This window comes from Bos indicus, chromosome 15 (genome assembly GCF_029378745.1).
Source record: "Bos indicus isolate NIAB-ARS_2022 breed Sahiwal x Tharparkar chromosome 15, NIAB-ARS_B.indTharparkar_mat_pri_1.0, whole genome shotgun sequence".
Taxonomy (NCBI): Eukaryota; Metazoa; Chordata; class Mammalia; order Artiodactyla; family Bovidae; genus Bos; species Bos indicus.
The window spans coordinates 45,399,615-45,423,530 of NC_091774.1; the positions used below are offsets into that span (position 1 = coordinate 45,399,615).

At 48.5% G+C, this 23,916-nt stretch overlaps 1 protein-coding gene across 14 annotated transcripts in view; it reads right to left on the reverse strand.

Moving 5' to 3' along the window:
• PPFIBP2 (PPFIA binding protein 2) overlaps window positions 1–23,916 on the reverse strand; it is a 200,269-nt gene that overhangs the window by 63,056 nt on the left and 113,297 nt on the right. For 8 of the 14 annotated variants that reach the window (XR_011570863.1, XM_070803725.1, XM_070803729.1 and 5 more), the window contains 10 exons: window positions 20,672–20,764; window positions 15,423–15,534; window positions 11,538–11,599; window positions 10,108–10,183; window positions 8,916–9,019; window positions 6,822–6,889; window positions 5,188–5,245; window positions 4,254–4,295; window positions 1,228–1,366; window positions 36–68 (listed from right to left, as the gene is read on the reverse strand). Coding sequence is in view for 13 of the 14 variants with exons in the window: in XM_070803725.1 (XP_070659826.1) it covers window positions 36–68; window positions 1,228–1,366; window positions 4,254–4,295; window positions 5,188–5,245; window positions 6,822–6,889; window positions 8,916–9,019; window positions 10,108–10,183; window positions 11,538–11,599; window positions 15,423–15,534; window positions 20,672–20,764 (787 nt within the window). In the remaining variant the exon portion in view is untranslated. The remainder of the gene's footprint in view (window positions 1–35; window positions 69–1,227; window positions 1,367–4,253; window positions 4,296–5,187; window positions 5,246–6,821; window positions 6,890–8,915; window positions 9,020–10,107; window positions 10,184–11,537; window positions 11,600–15,422; window positions 15,535–20,671; window positions 20,765–23,916) is intronic. The other 6 variants (XM_070803726.1, XM_070803731.1, XM_070803735.1 and 3 more) reach the window with 3 other exon arrangements.

Here is a 23,916-nt window from a genome sequence, read left to right on the forward strand (position 1 = left end):
TCTCACTCTCCACCTCACCTGGAAGGGTACAGTACCTAATACGGGGGCACTGACACTCCGGCCACGGTCTCCAGCCAACCAAGAAGCAGAGAAGCCACATGAAGAAGCAAGAGAGGCCAAAGTCCAGCCCAACAGAGTTATAGGGAAGCAAAGAAATAAACAAGAGTCATCGAGCAAGAGGGAAAAACTCAAACAGGAAGAAAAATAATCCCACAAGGAAGGGTGGGGGTGAAGGGTGACTGAGCCTGACCTGCAGGGTCATGCAGTGAGGGGACCAAATGCTCCTGGTGCCACTTCCTGGCAGGTAAGGCATCCACACACATGGAGGGAGAGGGGCAGCTGTGAGGGCCGAATATGCCAGGCCGCCCACTGCTCTTGTGCACATGCCAGAGCTCACTCAGATCAAACTACAATGATCCGAAGCTGCAGGAAAGTCCAGTCTGAGTGTCGCTAGGACACATTCATTCAAGGGCTTATCTGGAGTTTCTGCAGCCAAAGGCAGTACTGGCCAAGGGCAGAAGCCTGTACATTGGCTGGCTCGGAAACAGCCAGAGATGAGGAGTCAAGGGTGGGGAAAGCTCTGTCAGGACCAGAATGCTCTGGTCTTCTAGCACCCACCCACCCCGCCCCGCTACCAATCTGCTGCTGCTATTGGAGAAATACAGCCTATTGTGCAAAGACCTCCATCAGATCCTAAGCACCAAAAGGCTACTGGTGGACTGGCATCCTTGCCCACTGACTCCACTTCTCTAAGGAAATGCTCTTCCTTGGAAGAGCACATAATATCACCCTACTGGTAAGAGAGAGGCTGCAGAGAGGAAGGCAGAGACAGGAAAGAGATCAGGAGGCAGAGGAGGAATGGGGAGGGCCAGGGAGGGTGGAGTGTGGTATCTAGCAGGGAGGGAAAGAGGAAAAATAGGAAGGTCAGGAAGGAGTCGAGAGAGGAGGAACAGAGGAGAAGAGAAAATGGGGGTAGAATAATCACAGGTGGAAAGAAGGTGGGCACACACCCTGATTCTCTGGGCTCTGGAAGGGAACAGTGAGCCCAGAAAGACAGCCATAGTCTCTGGACATGGGACCACCCTGAGGTACGACTTGCCCCGTCCGCCCACCCCCACTGCTCTCCAGCTGTGGGCTGTGGTGGGGAGGGTGCAGGGACCTCGTGCAACAATGGAAGTGCCAAGGCCGAGGCACCAGAAGCCACCAGCCTGGGGTCTGGACACTCACTCAGCCTCAGCGGGCTGCTCCCTGCGGGGTCCAGTGGGGAGGCGGTGGGTGGAGACTTGGCAGCCTCTCCGTTGGGCGTGGATCCTGGAAGCTTCCCAGGTAATGTGGGGTACTTGTGCTCCGCCAGGAAAGGGCCATCCTAAGGGAAGGAGAGGGAGGGAGATGTTCAATTAGCTGTCACTCTCCAGCTCAAACCCAGTTAGGAAATCTCTGGATGCAGGAACAACTCGCTTTTCTTCAAGAACCATCTGTAAACTGAGGCCAACTCGAAGACCCCTCAAAGGTCATTTACTCTAGGCCAGGCAATAGGACCAGAGCTCCGAGAAAGAAACTTGCCCAAAGCCGCATAGCGAGATGGGGACAGAGTCGAGCTCAAATCGAGGGCTGACAGAAGCCATGTCTGAACAGAAGGCGAAGCCTTTGCTGTCTGGCCTTGTGCTCAGAGGTTAAGGAATCAACAGACGAGAATTACCTTTCAAGCTCTCTGAGCATACAAACCAGAATTCCAATAAATGTTATACCTATTGCTTTACCCTATAGATAATATTATCTATTGATCGTATTTATATATTACAATAATAGTTATTTTGAAAGCAGCAGGTTAAGGTGAAGCGAGAAGGTAAGAACACAGTCAGGGGAGGTGTCAACAGAAAGTGGGTCAGAGGGCCGCCTGCCAGCACGAAGTTCCCCGGGAACTTGGGGTCACAGTCTGCGTGAGGTTCAGTCCAGGGCAGTGGGCCCTGTGCTGACTCTGGCCATGGAAAGGGTCCCCAAAAGAAAAGGTGATTCGAGATGAAGAAGAATTGCACTTAAAAAAAAAAAAGAATTGCACTTATTTGGTCAAGAAGGATTTAATGGGCCCTAAACCCACAAACCCGAGGGAAACACAGTAGTAAATTCATTTGAGTGAAAAGAAAAGAGAAATTAAAGCAATGTAACCAAGGGAATCAATTGTGGATCACTTGATCGGACACAGAAGTAGAAAAGAAGAAAGATGAAACCGATTTCAAAACGAACAAGTCAGAAGAGTAGTGGGAGACTTCAGTGACTGCGATTCTTTCATTTAGTTAAAAGCCAAGTGCCCAGTAAATTTCTGAATTTACTTTCCTTATAAAGGCATGCCTTGGAAATTGTTTGAAACTCAATTTAGTCATTGAAAACTGAATACTAATCCTATATAAATCAGCTCAGAAAGGAGAGAGATGAGAATAGTGGGCTAAATTTTCAAGGGGTTCTGAAGGAACTGGCTGGTAAGGGAGAAATAACTGGAACTTGAAGAGATGGACACCACACAGTCTTTAAGTTCATGATGATCCATGAGGGACAGATGGGACCTGTTAAGATTTATGATCAACAGCAACAGTTTCCAAACACCAGCCCCGACACGGGCTGGTTTATAATCACCTGGGACACTTGTAATATAAAAACCCAGGTCCCACTGCACCCATGAATCAGCCCCTGTGGGAGTGCACCCTGGGAGTCTGTGTTTTTAACATGCGTCTCAGATTGCTCTGACGCACAGTCAGACCCAGGAACCACTGACTGTGGGGAAGGCAGCATTCACAAATTTTTGACAGCTAAAGGGCATGGCTCCAAAGTTCCATTTTATACAGGAAATATGGGAGTGGAGAAGGGTTCAGAAACACATCCTGCCGTACCATCATACACACTCCTCTAAGACAGGGCAGAGACAGCCGAGGCTACCCCCGAGGGCTGCCCTAGGAGCTCGCTGGAGAGCTGAGACTTACAGAGGGCAGAGCCTTGTGGAAGAAGGCTTCAGAGGCAGCTCAGGCACATGAAAAAGACAGTGAAAGAACCAAGGGCACTGGAAAGGGCTCTCAGCTCTGCTCAGCCAAAAGAGACGCTGGGAAGGAAGCACTCATTGCTGGAGAAGGCAATGCAACATCAGCACACACACAGGGGAAACGGAAGTGCCCGAAGCCAGAACTGCACTGCAGTCTCTGAGAAGAATGACCCTGGTCAGGGGATGGAAATCCCAGGCAAGGAGCAGCAGACGGCTGAAGACGGCGCTGCCCTGAAAGGGCACAGAGGCAGCGCCCTTGAGCAGGAGACCCAACGCTGGGAGTCAGACCAACTTGGGCCAAGTTCTTTCTCTTTAGCCCCTCATAACCTCCATTTTATTGTTTCTAAACAGAGAATAACAATTTCTGCCCCTGGCCTAGCACATGAGGACATAGAAGCACAGAGAATATCATACACCCGAGGTCTACAGTAACAGCAGTTAACGACAAGATCAGTCCCTGGAGCGAGGAAGGCAGCGGGCAGACCCCACCTACACCAGGCTCAAGTGTGGTCCCGGCACAACAGAGAGGACTCACTGCTCGCTCCAAGGATATGGACTAGGACCTTTAAGGGCCTGTGAATGTGCACAGGAGATGATAACTGAGAGAGGGCCTGAGGGACTCCACTTCCAGAGCTGTCAGGAGCAGGGGAGACTGACTCATTGCGTGGACTCCACAGGGAGAGCCCATCAGTGGAGGCACATTCTAGGGAAGTCCAGACGTGCATCTAACGGGGCTGGAGAAGAATACAGAGGGTGTCTTACAATGTCATGAGTTCTTAGTCCTAGAAAGCAAAGGCCAGACATCCACATGTAGGGACACTGCAGAAGGATCCGTGCGCCTGCGCTGAGTGTGCCCCTGGGTGTTTAACCGTGACTTATCACCACAGAAAGGACGAGAGCGGTCTCACTCCTCTGCTTGTGTGCTGAGATCATAACTTCTCCCTCCCCAGAGATCAGAACAACTCTGCCTTAAAAACGGATTTCTCAGAGCCTGTAAGATGGGGGAGATAAGAAGTCCTATTGCACAGATAAGGGAGATGAAAGCACAGTATCCAGCTGAGGGCATGGAAGAAGAAAGCAGGAGAGGAGGTTTCATCTTTTCTTTTACCCCTTACACGTAACATATTTTAAGGTTACTAAAGCTGTAACTTGCTAAATGAAAAGACCAGCAAACAGCGCAGCCTCATACAGACAACAGGGACATGCGGTTAATGTATAATACCTTGGGTTCTACCACGGGGGAGGGCTGGTTCCCACCGACACACTAGGGGACGGCAAGGAGCATTTCAGTTATGTGGAGAGAAAGAGACCCGTGTTAGTCATGGCAGCAACTCAGGGCCACCCGCTGGCCTGGATCTGCAAGGTTCACCCCTCGCTCCCTCCCCATCTCTATGTCAGATCAACACAATCGGTGGAGGGAACACAGGTCACTGTCTAACGGCCTGGACAGACCGCAGGGAGCCTGAGGCACGTGATGGAACAAAGCCACTGCAGGCTCCTGCCTTCCTGGTTTCCCACTGTGGACCCCAAGGGATCTACGCAGTAAGGTCACTGGGGTGCTCTACAGGGCAGCACCCCTGTGTATCCAACGACCTCGCTGCCCAAGAATCCGTGACCCTCCTCTCCAGCACAGGGGCACCCACGTGGTCAAGGGCTAGCCCCATATAAGGAACCACAAAGCCCTCCTCCTGTCTTTTTAGACTCTTTAAGAAGCTTCCTCTCCAATCTTCTACTTTATTCCATAACCCACTCCCAGGGGCATCTTTATCCACATTATATCCTCATTCAAAACCTCTGCAACATTCCAAGTGCCCTGGGGAAATAGGGCCAGGATTTAAGAACTCTGGCTCCATCTGACTCCCGCCTCTGACCTTACCGCCTCCTGCTCCCCAAACCATTTCTCCAAACCTACCCATGCCCACCTCAACATCTTTTCTCATCAACTCCAGGCAGTGTGTTCTGACTCACCGTGCCTTTAGGATGCCTTGGGCCATAGCTGACCAGTTTTCTCAAAATGTTCATAAAATTCCTGCCTCCTCAACAACTTGATAAAAGCCTCCATCAGGTAGGGACAGCGCCTGGCCTGCATGTCGCGGCACTGTGCTGACCTCAAAGAAATAACTCAGTCATCTTTATGGATAGACTGACGGACTGACCTTGTCCACAGATTCACTTCTCAAGTCTTCGAGACTACAGGAGAGTTTTTTCTGAGTCCTGGAAAAACACAAAAGAAAATAAAAAAGGAAACAGTTACTGGAGGAGGAGGAACGTAGTATCATTCGTACAGAGGATATTTCAACATTTAACTGGTATTCCATCCTGGGCTCAGAGTCAAGGTCAGGAAAAAACTCAACACCCTCTCATCATAACTGTTACATGTAAGATGAGTCTGGCCCACTCTGGGGATGGTCTGGTCTGACCATGTGTTGGTAATGCATGAGAGCATCACTGAAATCCAAATCAAAAGTCCTTGACAGTCCTCAAAAACCAAGAATACACAATTCAGTGGCATCAGTGGGCACTGGCTATTGTGTGGTCATAAGAGAAAGCCAATGTCTGTGGAGTCAAAAGAGAGGAAAAGGGGCCAATACTGCCTGGTCTGTGAGTGTGAGAGAAATCCAGGGAGGGAGGCCGTGCCACCTGCGAGTGGAGATGAGCACGTCGGCCACAGCTCAAAGCATCACCCGCTGGGGTCCTCTGTCCCTCTGCTCCAACTCTGTGAGCCCTGAGCAGTCTGCTCAGAGGAATCAGCTTTCTCGGGCACTATTTTGCAGAGAAGGGAACCAACTGGATAGAGAAGCGGCACCACCACCCATGGTCACAAGGGTTACCTGTGACAAGTCTCCTTGGCAGTGATACTTCTCAGTTCATATGAATAAATCAGCATCTGTTGCTACATTAGTCTCTTATGAGTCTAGTCAGTGCGAGTCACTCAATGTTGACTTCATTCTGAGTGAACTCATCAAGCAAATTTCTTATTCTGCAAAACTAAGAATTGGCCAGTCGCCATCCGTGGCATGACTGCTTTCCTCTGAGGCTAAAAGCTCAGTAACAATGGCTTTATGGAAAATGGGGGGTTCTGAGTGCCTAGGCTCTGGAGACTCAGTGCCCTTCTGGGGAAACTCCTGTCACTTGGCTGAAGGACAGCCTGCCCTTGGCAGTGGAGCTCCAGATCCCTGTTCCTTGGAAACGTGTTCTCAAGAGCTGACATCAGTAACTAGAAGTAGGTTGATTTTCGAAGGTATCAGTCAGGAGGCAGTTGGTGACCACATAGGCCAGCCCACAATAAGCTCATTGCTATCTGAAGCTTCCTCAAAGCAACTGGACCAACCTCCCTGTGAGGAGAAAAGGCCCTCCCTGGAGAGAGAGTGGAGTGTTGTCACAGGGCTGGCCTCCCTCTGAGAGCAGGAAGGCCATGCCAGAGCTGCTGGCAGCAATGACAGGCTCATGGCGTGGGGCACTCTCTGCTCTGAGGAGCCCCTGGGGGCACAGAGAAGATGCAGCCCCCTCCCCGAGGCCCCAGGCCCTGGCCAGAACTCCTCTCAGTGACAAGAACCCGGCCCCTCGGCCTGTGGGGAGGGAAGCCCTTCTGCAGCAGGGGACATGGGCATGGTTCATGACTGCACCACCTTTTTGGCCCTGCTGTGACCACTGCTGGGCCTGGAGTGCTGCCCTGACTACGGGAGGGCAGGTGGGCCCAGGACAGGGTGGCTGTGATCACCACCTCGTCTGGAGCCCTGAGAGGGGCCTGAGAGCACAGCAGCTTCACGGAAACGCTTGGGCCTCCTACCTGGTTTCCAGTGATTTCTGCGGTAGTGGGGGTGGCCCCGCCGTGGGAGGGCTGCCTCTTGGAGACACCTGCATGGGAACCAGAGTCACTGGAAAGAACAGTCGCTGCCTGGAGACCGGCCTCCATCCTTTCCCCTTGTTTGGACAATTCCTCCTGGGGAGGCACGTCTCCCGCCCTGGGTATAGCCACGGGGGGTACAGCAACACTGGTGCCTTGCTTTTTTAAGATGCCAACAAGCAAGATATATTGAAAGCCATGGCCAACTTGCCTCTCCTTCTAGGGCCCAAGCTCACATCCTTGCAGTAGAGTCCTGACCAGTTAGTCCTGACACCCGAATCCCTGCGCCCTGTCCTCTTTGAGCTTGGTTCGAGCTTTTCCTTTCATTCAGTGAGCCACTGTGCACCTTGTTGTAACTTAGCCAGAGTGGATTTCTGTTTGCAATGAGCAACACTGTAATTCATACAGTCAATCAACAAACAGGAGCAGCATCCACTGCCTGACAGGCCATCAGGGAGGTGGGTAAGTTAATTAGGATGAAAGATCAATGCAACACTCCTATAATATATTAATAGTATGGGAACGGAAGGGACCCTTCTCATTGGTGGGAAGGTCAGGGAGGCTTCAGAGGGGAGAAACTTAAGCTGAATCTTGAGAGATGAGAATGGGCTTAGCAAGGTCAGAAAAGCAAGGGTCTCACAGGTGGAATGAACGCAAGCTAATGGTGGTAGACAAGGACGCAATTTAATGTCTTCACTGACTTAATGGCTGTCTTCTTTAGAGCCTGGTATCTTCCTGGTCTATTTAGAAAGAACTCTGGCATTATAGTATGTAGTGTTGTTAAAAGCCTGGGCTTTTGGGTTCAAGTCTAAGTTCTGCTACCCACTTGCTATGTGACCTAGAGCAGATTACTTACCCTCTCTGAGCCTCAGCTACGGCACAATAAAAGAAGAATCTTTTATGGGGTGTCATGAGGCATAAATGAGGTGAGTCATGTACAGTGCTAATCACACCGGTACTGGATATCAGTTATTGCCACCATTGCCAGCAATCTGGGGTGCTTGCTCTGACTACCTAACTGGGCCACCAGGTGACACATTTGCCCCTCCCTTAATTAAAAGGGTTTAGCTGGACTAAGCCTCCTCAGTGTGACTGTTCTGGAGTTTTAAGAACCTTTTAAATTCTGGGCTGAAGTCCCTCCTCCATCTGAGATCTGTAACTACAAGTTTATTTGCCCAGTGTATCTAGACTAAGTCCAGAGGCAGCCATAGAACTGGACCAAATTGTAACAAGAGAAAAGGAAATCTGCATGCTGGCTACAGGGAAGAGAGGTTGTCTATGAAACAGGAATGTATCACTTCAAAAGTTCATTATCCCTCCAAATGTGCAAGATGCATTCATTAAGAAATATTTGTTGAATACAACTGGGTATCAGGCATCACTGCAGATCCTGGAGAGGCAGTGGTAAATAAAAATACCCCTTTGGTCTATGCTCAAATTCCAGAGAGTAAAGGCAAAAATAAACAAGGAAACCAATTGAAAAAGAAAAGTTGGGGCTTCCCTGGTGGCTCAGTGGTAAAGAATCTGCCTGTCAATGCAGAAGACATGGGTTCTATCCCTGGTCTGGGAAGACTGCACATGCCACGGAGCAACGAAGCCTGTGCACCACAACTACTGAGCCTGTGCTCTAGAGCCCGGGAACCGCAACTACTGAAGCCCATGCGCTCTAAAGCCTGTGCCCGGCGACAAGAGAAGTCCGCACCCCACAGCTAGAGAGCAGCCCACGCTGGCTGCAACTAGAGAAAAGCCCTCACAGCAACCAAGACCCAGCATGGCCAAAACAAAGCTTAGAAAAGAGAAAATTCCCATCCTCAGAAGTCTAGTATCCACTCTGCTGTTCTCCCCAACAGGAACACAGGCCTATGCCCTGGCTCCTTCCACCCTCAGTGTCTCCCCAAAGCCTCTGCGGTGACTCCACTGGTTTAATTTTTTTTACCTGTCAAGATTTATACCTGGCAGGTTCCTGATCCTCCCCCAGGTTCAGGGCAAGCTCCCGGGGCCTGCTGAAACCCCACATCATTAATGGAAACACAGTACCTCTGATTTAAATAGGTCTTCGGGGCCTTTATTCGCAGTGTTCCAGTTCCTGAAACCTCCCTCCAGGTCTTCCTCATTGATGGAGAGAGTTCTTTCTGAAGGCCCTGGAAGCATTAATGCAGATCATTACCACGACATGGCTTGTTTAGAAACCTATAATTGTACCACAAAATTCTAACACAGTCTCTCCTTCATTAAGAGGGATAAAGAAAAACATTAAGGGACATTAAAAGTGTGATTCAGATCTAAGCAAGGGCTTCCAGGAGGCCGTTTCAAGGTCAAAGCTCAAGCTGGGGGAACCAAGAGAAGTCCCCACCCCCCAATTATTCCTCTCCAATCTTCTCATTCCTTGGCCACAGGCATTCAGGCCCTCACCTAACCCAAGATCCAGAAGGATTAGAGGAAATTAGCCTGTGACATGCGTGCAGGGCTGGCAGTGGCCCTGGGTGACAACCGGCAGCCACAAGCCAAACTAGGGGTTGGCTCTTCCCCAAGAGGGAGCAGCAGCTCAGCCCGAATGAGAGGTTCCTGAGCACCCTCATAGCAGCCCTCTCCTGTGAAACAGCTGCTTTCTCGGGATCTGTAATGGGAGCCCGGGTCAACAGCGTGACCAACAAGGCAGCCATCGGGCATCTGCCCCAGGGTGCCCACACAACACGGATGCTGCCTGGGCAGCAAGTATGAAACACAAACAGCTCTCCCTGCCCTGTGACTTCCTATGGGAACCCAAGCACCCAGAAACTCAAAGAAGGCTCCCCGAGTGTCCTGGCCACTGCTAGGGATGCTTTTAGACTCTCCAGGAGGTGGATAGGCTCTAATTCCCAGTGAGGGTACTAAATTGCCTTCGGATCCAGGTTTGGCTACACTCACTGCCTCTAAAAAGTATGCCAGGCAGATGCACAGATCTCCTGAGGGTGGGGATTCCCAGTGGTTCAAGTTGAAGGCTTTCTTCTCTTGATGGTCTGGAAAGTTTAGTCCCTGGAAGTACTGAACTGTCTGCCATTTGACAAAATTTCTGGAAATCAAGAGCTGCCAGTTTCCCACCATCCAGGGCAGTCTAACCAGCTCCATCTTCCTGCAGAGCATTTTTCCAAATGAAAATGAAGACTCTTCTGGCAGGACTGCCCGGCATTTAACACAGTGGAGATGGAATACCTTGGGGAGAAGATGGTAAGCTCCCCGCTGCTCTTACCTTGGGTTGCCATCACGATCTCATTCACCCTTCGGTACTGGTTTAACAGCCCCGTAAGCTCCTCTATCCGACGGTCCTGTCACAGGGCAAAACAGATTACCATGTAAACAGCAACACTGGCACCTGAGGCGATTTCATGTGGGGCCCAGGCTACGTTCTGCGCACACAGAAAGGAAAAGCTGGGTGGAACCTCTAGAACACCTCAAAGGGAGACAGAGTGCCCAGGCCCTGGGTTCTCAGTGGTCTGCCTCCTTGGCCGTCGTAAACACTCCTGCTCTCCCTGAAGGCTAGGAGTCCAATCTCTACTTATAAAACAACCCCCATTTGACACAGCCTTCGAACGTCTCAAACGTTTCCTGAAGCAAGAAACTGTCTCCCTACCCCCCTGATGTAGCCACTGAAACCTGCCTCCTGACCCAAGTACTGTCCTCTATTTGCCGTTGCTTAGTCGCTCAGTCATGTCTGACTCTTTGTGACCCGATGGACTGTAGCCCTGCCAGGCTCCTTCTGTCCATGGGATTGCCCAGGAAGAATACTAGAGTCAGTTGCCATTTCCTTCTCTAGCGTATCTTTCCAACTCAGGGACTGAACCTGTGCCTCCTGCTTGGCAGGTGACATTCTTTACCACTGAGCCACATGGGAAGCCCATTGTCCTCTGAAGCTACATGCCAAAAAAAAAAAAAAAGACTAAAATAAAGCTGTCATATTTATCTCAATACCTAAGGAGTCTGAGATTCCTTACATAACAGAGGAAATTTCCGGAGGGGATCAATTCTTCCCCAGCAAAGGCTGGGGACTTGGGACGACACACGAATTTCAGAGTTAGATAAACGTGGGTATGACCTTGGCTCCGCTATCTGCTGTTACCTGACCATTGGGCAACACTACTCAAGCACTTTGAATCTCGGTTTCCTGGTCTGTAAAATGCAGGGCTGTGATCCTTAGAGCTGACCTTTGTGCCAGATAGGTGCTCTGTAGTATGGAGGTGGCTATGTTACGATTGTACAGGGATTCAACGTGAAGGACAAAGAAGGCTGATGGGTCTGTCCCAGTTTTATGAAGGGTCTATCACCAGATGATGAACATGGGGGATTGATTGGTGGATGGCTCTAAAGTTTTGTTAGGAGTCTGAGCAACAGCTATGACATAGGCAGTAACCCCAGTGTATTTTTTTCCCCCAAACCAGCCTGAACAGCCATGGCTTTACTCTGCCTTTGAGAGATTCCATTTAGGCAAAATTCCCAGGCATCAAAATCAAAAGCAGGTAACTGAGCTGAGTCTCCAGGAAGCAGAGGTGGATCTCCTGACACTTCCCTGAGTCAGTGTCCTGATGGGCACAGCCCTGCCCAAAGTATCAGAGACCAGAAGGGAGCAAACAGAACCAGGAAGGTCTGCAGGGAAAGGACAGGGCGGCTCAGTGGCCATCTTACCTTGTCTTCATTGGCAACAAGCAAAGTTTCCATCCCCATTTTCAGACGTTGAATTTCTTGGTCTAAAAGAATTTAAGTGTAGGAAGAATTATTTACATAAAATGCAGACAACTAGTTCTACCTGCTAAGATGCTACAACTTTCTGTGTGAATCAATTATACATCACTCCTTACTTCTTCAAAGAGCCCAGGATGGTGTCTGGCACACAGTCAGTCTCATTAAATATTTATTGGATAATTCAACCAATTAACCTGGTATTTTGTCTTCTCTTTATAGACACTTTTTTTGGGGGGAACAAAATGTCATTTACTCAAGGGTGTCGTAGAAGAACCCCCAAACTTTCTACAATTGATATCCCAGAAGAAAATTGACATTTATTCTTTATAACTTGAGTAAGCAGGTACTTGGGCTGCTAACTAGTTTCAGAGAGAATCAAAAATCACACAGTCCCATGGATTATACCAGAGGAGAATTTAAAATGGGAAGAAAGAGTCTCCAGCCAAAGAGAGACAGGGAAAGAATGATTATGTAAAAAGAGCCAGGTACCTGGCTCAATTAGGAAAGGCATAGTCAGAATTGACTAACAATGTTTAATTGGATCTATAAATATATTGAAACAAACTCTACAGTCAAGGAAAACAGTCTTAGTTCATCATAAACCTACAGAATTTCCCTATGGGCCCAGGGGTCTTTGTCAGTCTGTGGTAGATGACAGTTGTCCTTCTCCCACTCTGGACCCAACAGAGACTCTTTGGAATTCTTCACAGACTAGTCTGGAGAGCCAGGTCAAAGGACAAGGCCTAAATGGGCTGGGAGTCATTCCGCCAAACAGGTGGAGGTCTAGGAATTAGCTATTTCAAATCCTGAAAGATGATGCTGTGAAAGTGCTGCACTCAATATGCCAGCACATTTGGGAAACTCAGCAGTGGCCACAGGACTGGAAAAGGTCAGTTTTCATTCCAATCCCAAAGAAAGGCAATGCCAAAGAATGCTCAAACTACCACACAATTGCACTCATCTCACACGCTAGTAAAGTAATACTCAAAATTCTCCAAGCCAGGCTTCAGCAATACATGAACCATGAACTTCCAGATATTCAAGCTGGATTTAGAACAGGCAGAGGAACCAGAGATCAAACTGCCAACATCCACTGGATCATCAAAAAAGCAAGAGAGTTCCAGAAAAACATCTATTTCTGCTTTACTGACTATGCCAAAGCCTTTGACTGTGTGGATCCCAATAAACCGTGGAAAATTCTGAAAGAGATGGGAATACAAGACCACCTGACCTGCCTCTTGAGAAATCTGTATGCAGGTCAGGAAGCGACAGTTAGAACTGGACATGGAACAACAGACTGGTTCCAAATAGGAAAAGGAGTACATCAAGGCTGTATATTGTCACCCTGCCTATTTAACTTCTATGCAGAGTACATCATGAGAAACGCTGGACTGGAAGAAGCACAAGCTGGAATCAAGATTGCCAGGAGAAATATCAATAACCTCAGATATGCAGATGACACCACCCTTATGGCAGAAAGTGAAGAGGAACTCAAAAGCCTCTTGAGCAAAATGGAAGAGGAGAGTGAAAAAGTTGGCTTAAAGCTCCACATTCAGAAAACAAAGATCATAGCATCTGGTCCCATCACTTCATGGGAAATAAATGGGGAAACAGTGGCAGACTTTATTTTTTGGGTCTCCAAAATCACTGCAGATGGTGACTGCAGCCATGAAATTAAAAGACACTTACTCCTTGGAAGGAAAGTTATGACCAACCTAGAGAGCATATTAAACAGCAGAGACATTACTTTGCCAACAAAGATCTGTCTAGTCAAGGCTATGGTTTTTCCAGTGGTCATGTATAGATGCGAGAGTTGGACTGTGAAGAAAGCTGAGCGCTGAAGAATTGATGCTTTTGAACTGTGGTGTTGGAGAAGACTCTTGAGAGTCCCTTGGACTGCAAGGAGATCCAACCAGTCCATTCTAAAGATCAGTCCTGGGTGTTCATTGGAAGGACTGATGCTAAAGCTGAAAGTCCAGTACTTTGGCCACCTCATGCGAAGAGCTGACTCATTGGAAAAGACTCTGATGCTGGGAAGGATTAGGGGCAGGAGGAGAAGGGGAGACAACAGAGCATGAGATGGCTGGATGGCATCACCAACTCGATGGACATGAGTTTGAGTCAACTCCAGGAGTTGGTGATGGACAGGGAGCCCTGGCGTGCTGAGATTCATGGGGTCGCAAAGAGTGGGACATGACTGAGTGACTGAACCGAACTGAGGAATTAGCACATAGTTTTTCCAAAACAAAGCCCCATACCCATCCCAAACTGGATCCTACAGAGAATAAGTATGTCAATGTAAGTAAAGTTCAGGAGACAAGGGAACAAAAGCACGAATGGGCACCCCATCTCCTCTGGATGTCTGCTACAGCCAACAAGAGCAGGAAGAATGGATTGACAGACTTTGTGTAAATAGACATAGGGATACATTTTTCAGAGGAAGGTATAGAGTGCTGCTTGGTGTCTTAGGCTCTTGGTGGTTTGTGGAGTGAAGGGTGGTAAGCTCCAGATGAAGACTGCAAATCTTGATGCTTTGGGCAGGGCCTAACTGGAACAAGGCTCTAAAGATCAGCTCCAAGAGGTACCCGAGGCAGGCCCTGGAAAGTGTGGTCTGTGGGGAGGCACAGGGTGCAGGGGGAAACCTGCCTGACCTGAAATCATGGCCTGGGGAGTTCTCTATCCAAATTTAGCATCATAGATAGTCTAGAGTATCTTAGGGGTCGGCATCCTCCACATTAGACCATGGGAGATAGATGACACACTCAATGGCTGGTGAAAACACTGAGAAAGGCTGGTGGAGGGATGAGCATATGTGTCACTATTTCCTTCTCCAGCCTAAGCCACTGTTTCAGGGCTGCATGGCTGCCCACCCCTGCCAGGGATCCAAGCTAAGTGGTGTTGAGGCCCGGAGGAGACTTAGTAGTGGAGCCAGTTCACAGGGCCACATGACCTTCTCCAGCAACACTCTGAAGCTTGAGGGCAAGAGGAGAAGGTGGAAGGTGTGTGATCATTTTGTATGTAAGGCAAACAACTGCAAATATTAAATACACATGAATAAGAATATTTGAGGATTTAGCCTCTATTTTTAATCAGCAAGACTTGAACTCCCTAGGGACCATTCACTATCCTTTCATTTATTCAAAAAATATTCCTTGGCAGCTATGGGCTGAATGCTGTGTGAGGCTCTGTGGATATGCTCTCAGGTAAGACAGTCACAGTCCCTGCCACCAAGGAAGGATGACAGTCTATTCAAAGGGACTTTAAAAAACACAGCACTGGTTATAGTAAATGCTATGAGAGAAACAACAGGAATGATGATTCTGAGAAAAGTAGGGGCACCTAGTTGAGGTAGGATGGCCAGGTTAGGTCTTTCCGAGAGCTAACACTTAAGTTGAGATCCAAAGGACGAGAAATGATGGATTTGTTTCGTCACTCTGGCCCTTGAGTGTGTATCAGGCGGGGAACCATTCCATGACCAAATGAATTGCTAAAGCCTCTTCTGTGGCGATGACACAAAGACAAGTCCTTGCACTGAAGGGGGAGTAAACACTCCAGAGGAAGAGGCCCAGAGAGCCCCAGTGGTGACGGCACATCTGAGGAAAGCCTCCAGAGGTGAGGCCTCGAACAGGGAAGAGTTCACGGCCATGGCTCAACAAGAGAGCTGGGCTTTACAGACCCATGCGTGCACACACGAACATACACACATGTATGTGCACACCACGTGCCTGCTCACACAGCTGTTCACATACCCAGAGACTCACAAGCCCACTTATAAGAGAGAACCCAGGCTGAGGGGCGACTGCACTCTGTCACGGCCGAGCCAGTTACCTTTTTCTGCGTGGTCACTGTGCAGAGCTGCTGACCTGGAGAGCTGGCTGTGCAGACGCTCAATTTCTGCATCCTTCAGGGCCACCTGCTCTTGCAGCTGGGCTACCTCAGCCTGGAAGAGAAAAAGGCATCCAACCAGCTCAGAGGGACCACCAGACCATAAGAAAGCAATTCCAGTCAGAGTCCAGAGCCCATGGGTCCTAGGACCCGTTAGGAAGTTAACAGGTCAGAGCAAAGTAGGAAGAGGCGAGCAGTGAGAGGTGTTTACCGCCCTCCCCACAAGGTGGCGCTCTGGGGAATAAACATGCTCTTCCTGGCCATTCTGGACACTGGCCCTCCCCTCTCCACTTCCCCACCCTGCTCTGACCATCCTAGCTGCTCTTTCTCCTGCTTCTTCCTCCCTGACTGGACTGAACTCTTTCCCTCCCCTGCCTTCTGTAGTCCACACACCACTGAGGCCTGAGGAGGTGCGAGTGTGTGTAATTGGAGGGCTGCCCTTGGTCCAAAGATGAATTCTCTTTCTGGACATGGTCTTCTTCCTCCCAAGATACTCCTGCGACAGCATGTATGTACACCACTGTAATAAGTACGTGCATCTTTCATTTTTCCACCCCATACAGGAAATACAGTGGAAAGCAAATCACCACAAGTAGATAATGCGTGAGCCGAGTTCCCTCCCTCAAACTCTCCCACCCTGAATGCACAGTCACTGCCTCAGCCCAACCTCAGGCACCGATGCTCCTTTCCTCAAATGTAATTACATAAAGCACTCAGGTATGCTGAGTGGACATACTTGTGTAAATCAAGCATGTGAGTACAACACAGGTGTGCACACATTCATATAGGCAGCTGCACTGGGTGGTACCCAAATGTCTACCGAGTACAGCAGATTAAATTTCACACGTAATAGGAGGTGAGGTTGTTCCTGGGGCTTCCCAAGTGGCTCAGTGGGTAAAGAATCCGCCTGCAATGCAGGAGACGCAGGCAGACACGGGTTCAGTCCCCAGGTCAAGGAGATCCCCTGGAGGAGGACATGGCAACCCACTCCAATAATCTTGCCTGGAGAATCCCATGGACAGAGGAGCCTAGCAGTCTGCAGTCCATGGGGTCACAAAGAGTCGAATATGACCGAGCATGCAGGCACACATGAGGTTGTCCCTGCCTTTCATACTCATAAGAAAATCAGAACTGGGTGGGTGCCATCCTAAGAGATACACTGGCTTTGGAGTCAAACAAACTTGGATTCTCTCATTTCCTAGTTGGGTAAGTGGTTTAGCTTTTCTGAGTCTTGGTTCATCTACAAAGCCAGGAGCATAGCATTTAGCTCATGAGCTGTAGTGAGGAGTAAATATGATAGTAGTTACAAACAACTTAGCCTCATGCTCTGTAGGCAGTAAGGCCTCAATCAGTGCTACTTCTATTGTTGTTCTCATCCTATTCCTTCCCTTATGGATAGCTAGTTAGTTCTCTGAGCATCAAGCCAGACTAAGAAAGGGGGTGAGAACTGACTCCCAGCCAGACAACAGCACACACAGCAACAGCTTCTACTCTGAGCACCCCTCCCCCATGGTAGCCCAGTGGTGTCCCACCTTAATTCTGCAAGGTTATGGTATGGACTTGTCCTTTCATGAGGTCATCTTTGAACAACTCAAGTAACCAAATGAGCACCGGCCTGTTGGTGGCTTTTCCTGTGTTCAGTTTCAGGACACATGGATGGAGTGCACATTGCATTCTTACATCAACCCTTACTCAATCCTCACAGGAAACCAAGGGATGAAGAACTATCCCTGTACATCACTGGGGAGAAAGCAGGAGCAGTGAAGGATTTGACTGAGGATAGACAGATGAGGGCTGCTCTTATGGGGCTAGGGCACCCAGAGCCTTCCTCCAAGGGTCTGGACAAACCTTCCTTAATGTCCCCTAATTGGGACCAGGTGAAAACAAAGAGGTGGCAAGGAGTGGGTTTCCTTACCTGAAGTCCCTACAGAGCACTGTCCCTCTGCCTGGCTTCCACCCACAGAGTACGGAGAGCCGGGGCCAGATGTGCCAAACGGTTTGTGGAGACTTGCAGTTAGGTGGCACCTTCTCACAGCTAACTCAGGGCCGTGGAGCCCATGGGCTTATAATTAATGGTGACAGTGGCTTCAGAAAACATTAGCATTGTCTGTGTGCATGCTGTCTCTCCAGTAGTGTCTGACTCTGTGCGACCCTATGGACTGCAGCCCACCAGGCTCCTCTGTCCATGGGATACTGCAGGCAAGAATACTGGAGTGGGTTGCCATGCCCTCCTCCAGGGGAATCTTCCTGACCCAGGGATTGAACCTGCATCTCTTACGTCTCCTGCATTGGCAAGTGAGTTCTTTATCACAAGCACCACCCGGGAAACCCCTTAGCTCTGAGACTCGATCCAAATGCCTCTCATTTCTATAGTGAAAAATGAAAGTATTAGCTCAGTCGTGTCCAACTCTTTGTGACCCCATGGACTGTAGCCTGCCAGGTTCCTCTGTCCATGGAGTTCTCCAGGAAGAATACTGGAGTGAGTAGCCATTCTCTCCCTTCTCCAGGGGATCTTCCTGAACCAGGGAGTGAGCCTGGGGTCTCCTGCATTGCAGGCAGATTCTTCACTGTCTCATTTCTGTAAGGGCCAGACTAATCTTGGAAGATAGTCTCTTAACGTTTCTTGCAACTTCTACACCCATTTCTCCCCTTCTTTGCAGATAGGGCGAAATCTAGTTTCTGCTAGGAATCCGCATACCTGATTCTTGTCTGCAGGCCTCACAGTGGACACCAGTGACGTCCAGGGGCCGATCTATCAAGGCAGAACCCAGGCTCTTCTCTCTGAGGCCTGCGTCCGGGTGAGGTCATTTATTTACAACTCTACAGACCAACTGGCTGGGTGCCCCTTCCTGTATGCCAATTTTCACAGAATAGGCCAGAAATGACAGGTGCTCTCTTATGCTCAGAGAGGTGTCTGTTCCAAAGCTGGGAAGTCTACAACAGCGCAGAGGCCCTGCATCTGACCATCAGAAAAAGTATGGTACTTCCATGGCCACTGAGACTGGAGTTGTGTGGCAAGAGGTTTGGGACAAAGTCATGCAGACCGGTGCCAAGCAGAGACGGGGTGCTCCATCTCCCTTAATTAAACCCAGGGACCAGGCCCTATAGCCACTGCACTGCCACATTTAGGGACTAAGAAGCTTTGCACAGAAAACTAAAGAACTTTAACAAACAAGACAGGTTTCAATCGCAGGAAATTAGGATGACGGAATGACACAGACCCAGATCAAAACCTCACCTTGGCCACTCTGAGCCTGTTTCCTCAGCAGAAAAATGAAGATAATAAATCAACCGACCTCGCTGGGTTACTTTATGGCCCAAATGAGAAAACGTGTGCAAAGGGCTTGACACATCCTGGCACAAAGAGGGGTTTCAGACCTGGTGGTTATTAAATAACCCTTAGTATCTCAAAGGTCTATGTGCCAAGGCAGAGCGCTTTGGTGATTTAAGAGCTACTTGGTTTTATAATAGAAGGCGGTGTGTATAACTTTAAAGGTTTCACCAAGACAGGACTTGCTTGAGTGGATCATAGTGATGGAAGGTTCCGAGATGTTAGAGAAACAGTGTTCCTAGAACTGGGGCCTGGGCCGCATAGAGCATACAAGGGGACACTTAGATAAAGACAGAGCAGTAAGTGAACAAGCAGATTCTCCAGCGCTGCTGCTGAATAGCTATAAGATCTGGGGAAAGTTACCTAACTGCTCTGTGCCTCAGCTTCCTCATCAATAAAGTAGTTAAGAAAATTATTTACACTTATATATACATCAACATCGCAGAGTTTTTTTTTTTAACAATATGGTATAAAATTGTGAATAAATTATCAACACCAAAAATTAACAGAGAGACCCCCATCCTCCAAAAAAAGAGAAATGCCTGGAAGGAAATATTAATAGTGGTTATCTCCTGGGTGGTATACGAGTGATTTTTACTCCTTTAAATTTTTGTGATTTAAAACTTATATCTAATGATCATTATTGTTTTTATAATCACTTAAAGTTATAGAAAAATAAAGTATAAACTAGATGTTGGAAAAAAAAAATTCTAAGATGAAAATGGGCTTCCCTGATAGCTAAGTTGGTAAAGAATCCTCCTGTAATGCAGGAGACCCCAGTATGATCCCTGGGTTGGGAAGATCTGTTGGAGAAGGGATAGGCTCCCCACTCTAGTATTTTGGACTTCTGTTGTGGTTCAGCTGGTAAAGAATCCACCCGCAGTGCGGGAGACCTGAGTTCGATACCTGGGTTGGGAAGATCCCCTGGAGAAGGGACAGGCTACCCTACCCATTTCCGTTATTCTGGCCTGGAGAATTCCATGGACTGTATAGCCCATGGGGTCGCCAAGAGTCGGACAGGACTGAGCGACTTTCGCTTAGCAGTAAGATGAAAATGCCTACGGGACTACCTGGTGACGCCTGTGGGTGGCGCTGCAGAGCTCTTGGCGGAAAGGCAGGCGTGTGTGCACCCTAGGTAGCCCAGGCCAGTTCCTCAGGCAGGAAAAGTTGCTTCAGGTTTTAAGGTTTCCTTCCCTTAACCCCAGATCGTCCTTCCTCTGCTCCCAAGGAAGTCTAACTCTGTATTTTAATGTGAAATTTCCTATTGCTTAAGTGCAAGCTAATTTAAAGTTTTAAAATACAGTGTTCTGGCCAAGACAATAAATGTGTGGGTTGAATCCATTTCAACTAGTAGAGAAAATGAAAGAAGAAACAAAAGAGGGAAGGATAACACTTATTTTGCAAAAATAATATATCACTGGTATCCTTTAAACAGCAAGCTCCTCAGTTCAATAGAAATATGGTTTGGTTGGGGAAAAAAAAGACAAGTAGATATTTTTAGGAATTGCTAAAAATAAAGCATGCCTCTTTTTAGAAACTGATTACTACAGCAGAAGGACTGCTACATTTAAAACAATGCAGCCAAGATAATGTTGGCCTTCATCTAGCACCTCAGCCTGGGGGTTGCTGTGGGACGCAGAGACTGTGACTTCAGCAACTCATAATCTCGGGGGCTTTCTCCAGGGGAAGAGCCCTCCTGGATTTGCTCCATCTGCTCACACAATCTGCACACTGTTACCTATGCATACAATGGGGTCAATTCACATTTCTCAAGCTAAGGCTACTGCACCCCCCAGGCTCGGACACAGACCCTCCCCACGGGGCTCAAAGCCTCTCCATAAACAGCAGGCCTGCCTCTTACCTTGGTGGCCTTCAGTTTCCATTCATACTGATTCCGTTCATTTTCCAACTCTTCCACCTTGATTTTGAGGTGCCGGAGCTCCTGAAGCAACTCCTAGACGAGTGAGCAAGACAGAGTTCTGATGGTTAAAGAGCAGGGTGTTGCCAGGATCTACAATCCTGCATAATAAGCACATGCACAGAGGATGACGCCAAGGCAGGAGCCACCACATCAGGCTCCGCACTGCGGCTGGCTCCGATCTTTAAAGATGGCCGGTTCTTGCTTCAGGAAGAGCTGCGTGCCTATTACAAAACAAAGGCCTGGAGTTTCAGACATAAGGAAGAGAACATTTTTTCTTTTAGAACCTGTTCCCCTCCACCTTTCTAGCATCTGCATTCCCTGTAGGGGGTACCCAAACCATGCACACACGTGTAAAGGACAGGAGAGGTAGGGTTTGGGAGCAAGAGAAACAGAGATGCAAAAAACAAACAAAAACAAGGCAGCTTCTTATAGACAAAGGGACAGGAAGCATGCTAAGTGGGAGCATCTCTCTGCCTGGCCTAAAGGGAGGGTCAGGGAGGAAGTGACAAGCCAGGAGGATAGAAATCAAACACTGCAAGGTCAAATGCTCAAGTGTGAAATGTAAAGGCTGGCCTGGGTGTTCTAGCTCTGAGGAGGGAGTTGGCTTGAAGAAAGGAGGAAGGGGGGAGGCATCTAGGGAGAGGGCAGACAGGAAGCATGAAGGCAGACAGCCTGTTGGGCTGGAGCAGGGGATGGGCAGCCTTCAGTGGGAATAAGGTCAGGAGATAAGGTGGAACCTTACTGTAAAGGCTGTTGGATGAGAATATAAAGAATTCTGAAGCCATTCTTTAGATCGTATTATAGGAAGCCATTGAAGGTTGCTGAGTGGGAAGGTGACATTTAAACAACTTGCTGATGGTGGAGCTGGAAATCAGGCCTGTTATCTTCTGACCCCAGGGCCCCTGCTTTCTACAGTACCCCTTAGTACAAACACCACTGTCCCAAATCTAGGGTCCTTTAACAGACAAATGGTCCTGTTGACTGGTTTCATTCAGAAAAATTAGCATAAAAGTGATTACTTCCACAGACTTTCTGAACTCCAGACTCATGTAACTTTCCACTTAACATCTCCACATGGATGGCATCTGGGCCTCTTCCAACTGTCATGGCCCAAGCGGAACTCTCAGTTCCCGTTTTTAGATATCCTTGTCTCACTAAATGACATCTCCATCTTGTGTCAGAAACCCAGGATCCCTCCTTGGCATCTCTTTGGTCTTTCCCCCCAACATACGTAATCTACAGAGCCTTGTAAATTCTACCTTCAAGGAAACTGCCTGAGTCTCTTGTTTAACTCCAACCCCACTGTGGCTACTCTGATCCAGCAGTCAGTGCTGACAGCCTGGACAGTCTCTCTGCTGGCTGGTCCTCTGTCGTCTTGCCCTTCTTGAATCCACTGGCCCCATGGTATCCAGGGGAACAATACGATTGAAGCACAAGTCTGATCTTGGCCTTCCCTGCTCTTCAAAGATCATGAAATGTAACCCGTGACCAACACAGCTGGGCCTGACCCTGCGCCCTGACTCTTGTATTACTAGCTCTCCCCAGGTCTACTCCAGCCACACCCGTACTTGTTAGTTCCATCTGACTTGGGCCCTTGCACCTGCAGCTCCCTCAGTCTGGAGTTGTCTGCCAGGTTAATCCCTGCCCATCCTTCAGACTGCCTTGAGCAAAGCTATCCCAACCTCCACACTTCCTCAGATCTCCCTTCTATACTCTTGTGGTATCTGTATCATCTTTTACATCATTTGCAATTAAACATTTACCGGTGTGACTGCTAGTGGCTAGTTATCCTCCTATATTGTGAACTCCATGAGCTTTGCTAACCTCTGGCACATAGTCAAGTATGCATTATTTCTTGATGAATGAACACATGCAACTCAAGCCATCTATTAACTGGCCTGGAGCTCTTTGCATTCTGAGACAATCCACCGGAAAGTGACATCGCTTCCACTTGAACTGTGTAGGTTTTACTAAGATTTTTTTTTTAACTAAAATTTTTTTTTTACTAAAAATCTTTACTAAGATTTTTTTTTTATAAATGAGGTGAACATTTGTTGCTGCCCTTAAAAAAAAAAGTCTTCCAAGCTAAGATTATTGCCTCCTTGATCTGCAACATTAGACTTTAAGGCCTGTTGTGACTTGTAACAGATCCAAGATCCTTTTCTGAGTCTAGCTGTGCTTGAGGGGGATTCCAAGCCTGCTGATGGCAGAACCCAAAGTGTGCAGGTTACTGCTGAGGTGCAGCCATTATGGGGACACCGAGCAGGACCATCTCCAGGCTTGGGGACCTCTGGGGCCCAGCCTCTTCCTTCTCAACTATTTGTTGCCCATCATGAGCTATTAGCACTGGTGCCCACTCTCATTTCTCTCACAAGTCTTTCTGGGGTGACCCGCTCTCCATGGGGCCAGCACCCTGTCAGAGCTCCCCTTTCCAAATCTGCACCTCATCTTGACTCTCATTTTCTTCCCCACCGAGCCCTGTCCTCTCATGCCCAAGTCAGAGTAGAGATTTTTCAACACGTCTCATAGTTGAATATAACATCACAGCAACTTCCTACAGACGTGGCTATCATGACCTTGACCTTCTCGGTCCTCTTCAGTAGGGAGCATTGGGGGCACAGGATCATGGCTGTGCAGCTGCCATCACAAAACACTGGTGACACCAGTGTGAGAGGTCAAGTCTAGAATCCCAGTCAGATACACTCCACAGGCCCAGAGGTGGTGAGATCCCGCAAACGTGATCATGTGGGAGAATTTCCCCCAGAAACTGAGACGATGACAGTTGTCAAATATACGGAAACTCGTGTTCTATTTTCTCACTGGGGATAAATCCCTTTAAGTATAAACTTGAAAGGATTCTTTCATGATGCTATTTTTTTCTTAAAAAAAAAAAAAAAAAAGAAATCACGTGAGACGAAACTTCATTTAATCTCCCAGCCCAGGAGGAAGAGCTGGTCAGACCTGGGACGGGAACTCCTGAAGCTTCCTTTTATACCAATGCCCCATCATTTGGGGCACCTGACACAGCTCACTCCCAGCCCTGAGGCAGATAAGTGCAGTCGCCGTCAGAGGGCTGGCCTCTCCTGCTCAGATGCTGCTGGGGGAGTGTCACAGAGCTCAGCTCACGTCCCCCAAGGGGAGTCCCAAGCTCTGCCCAGAGGTGACTGCAGATCCATGTTAAGCTA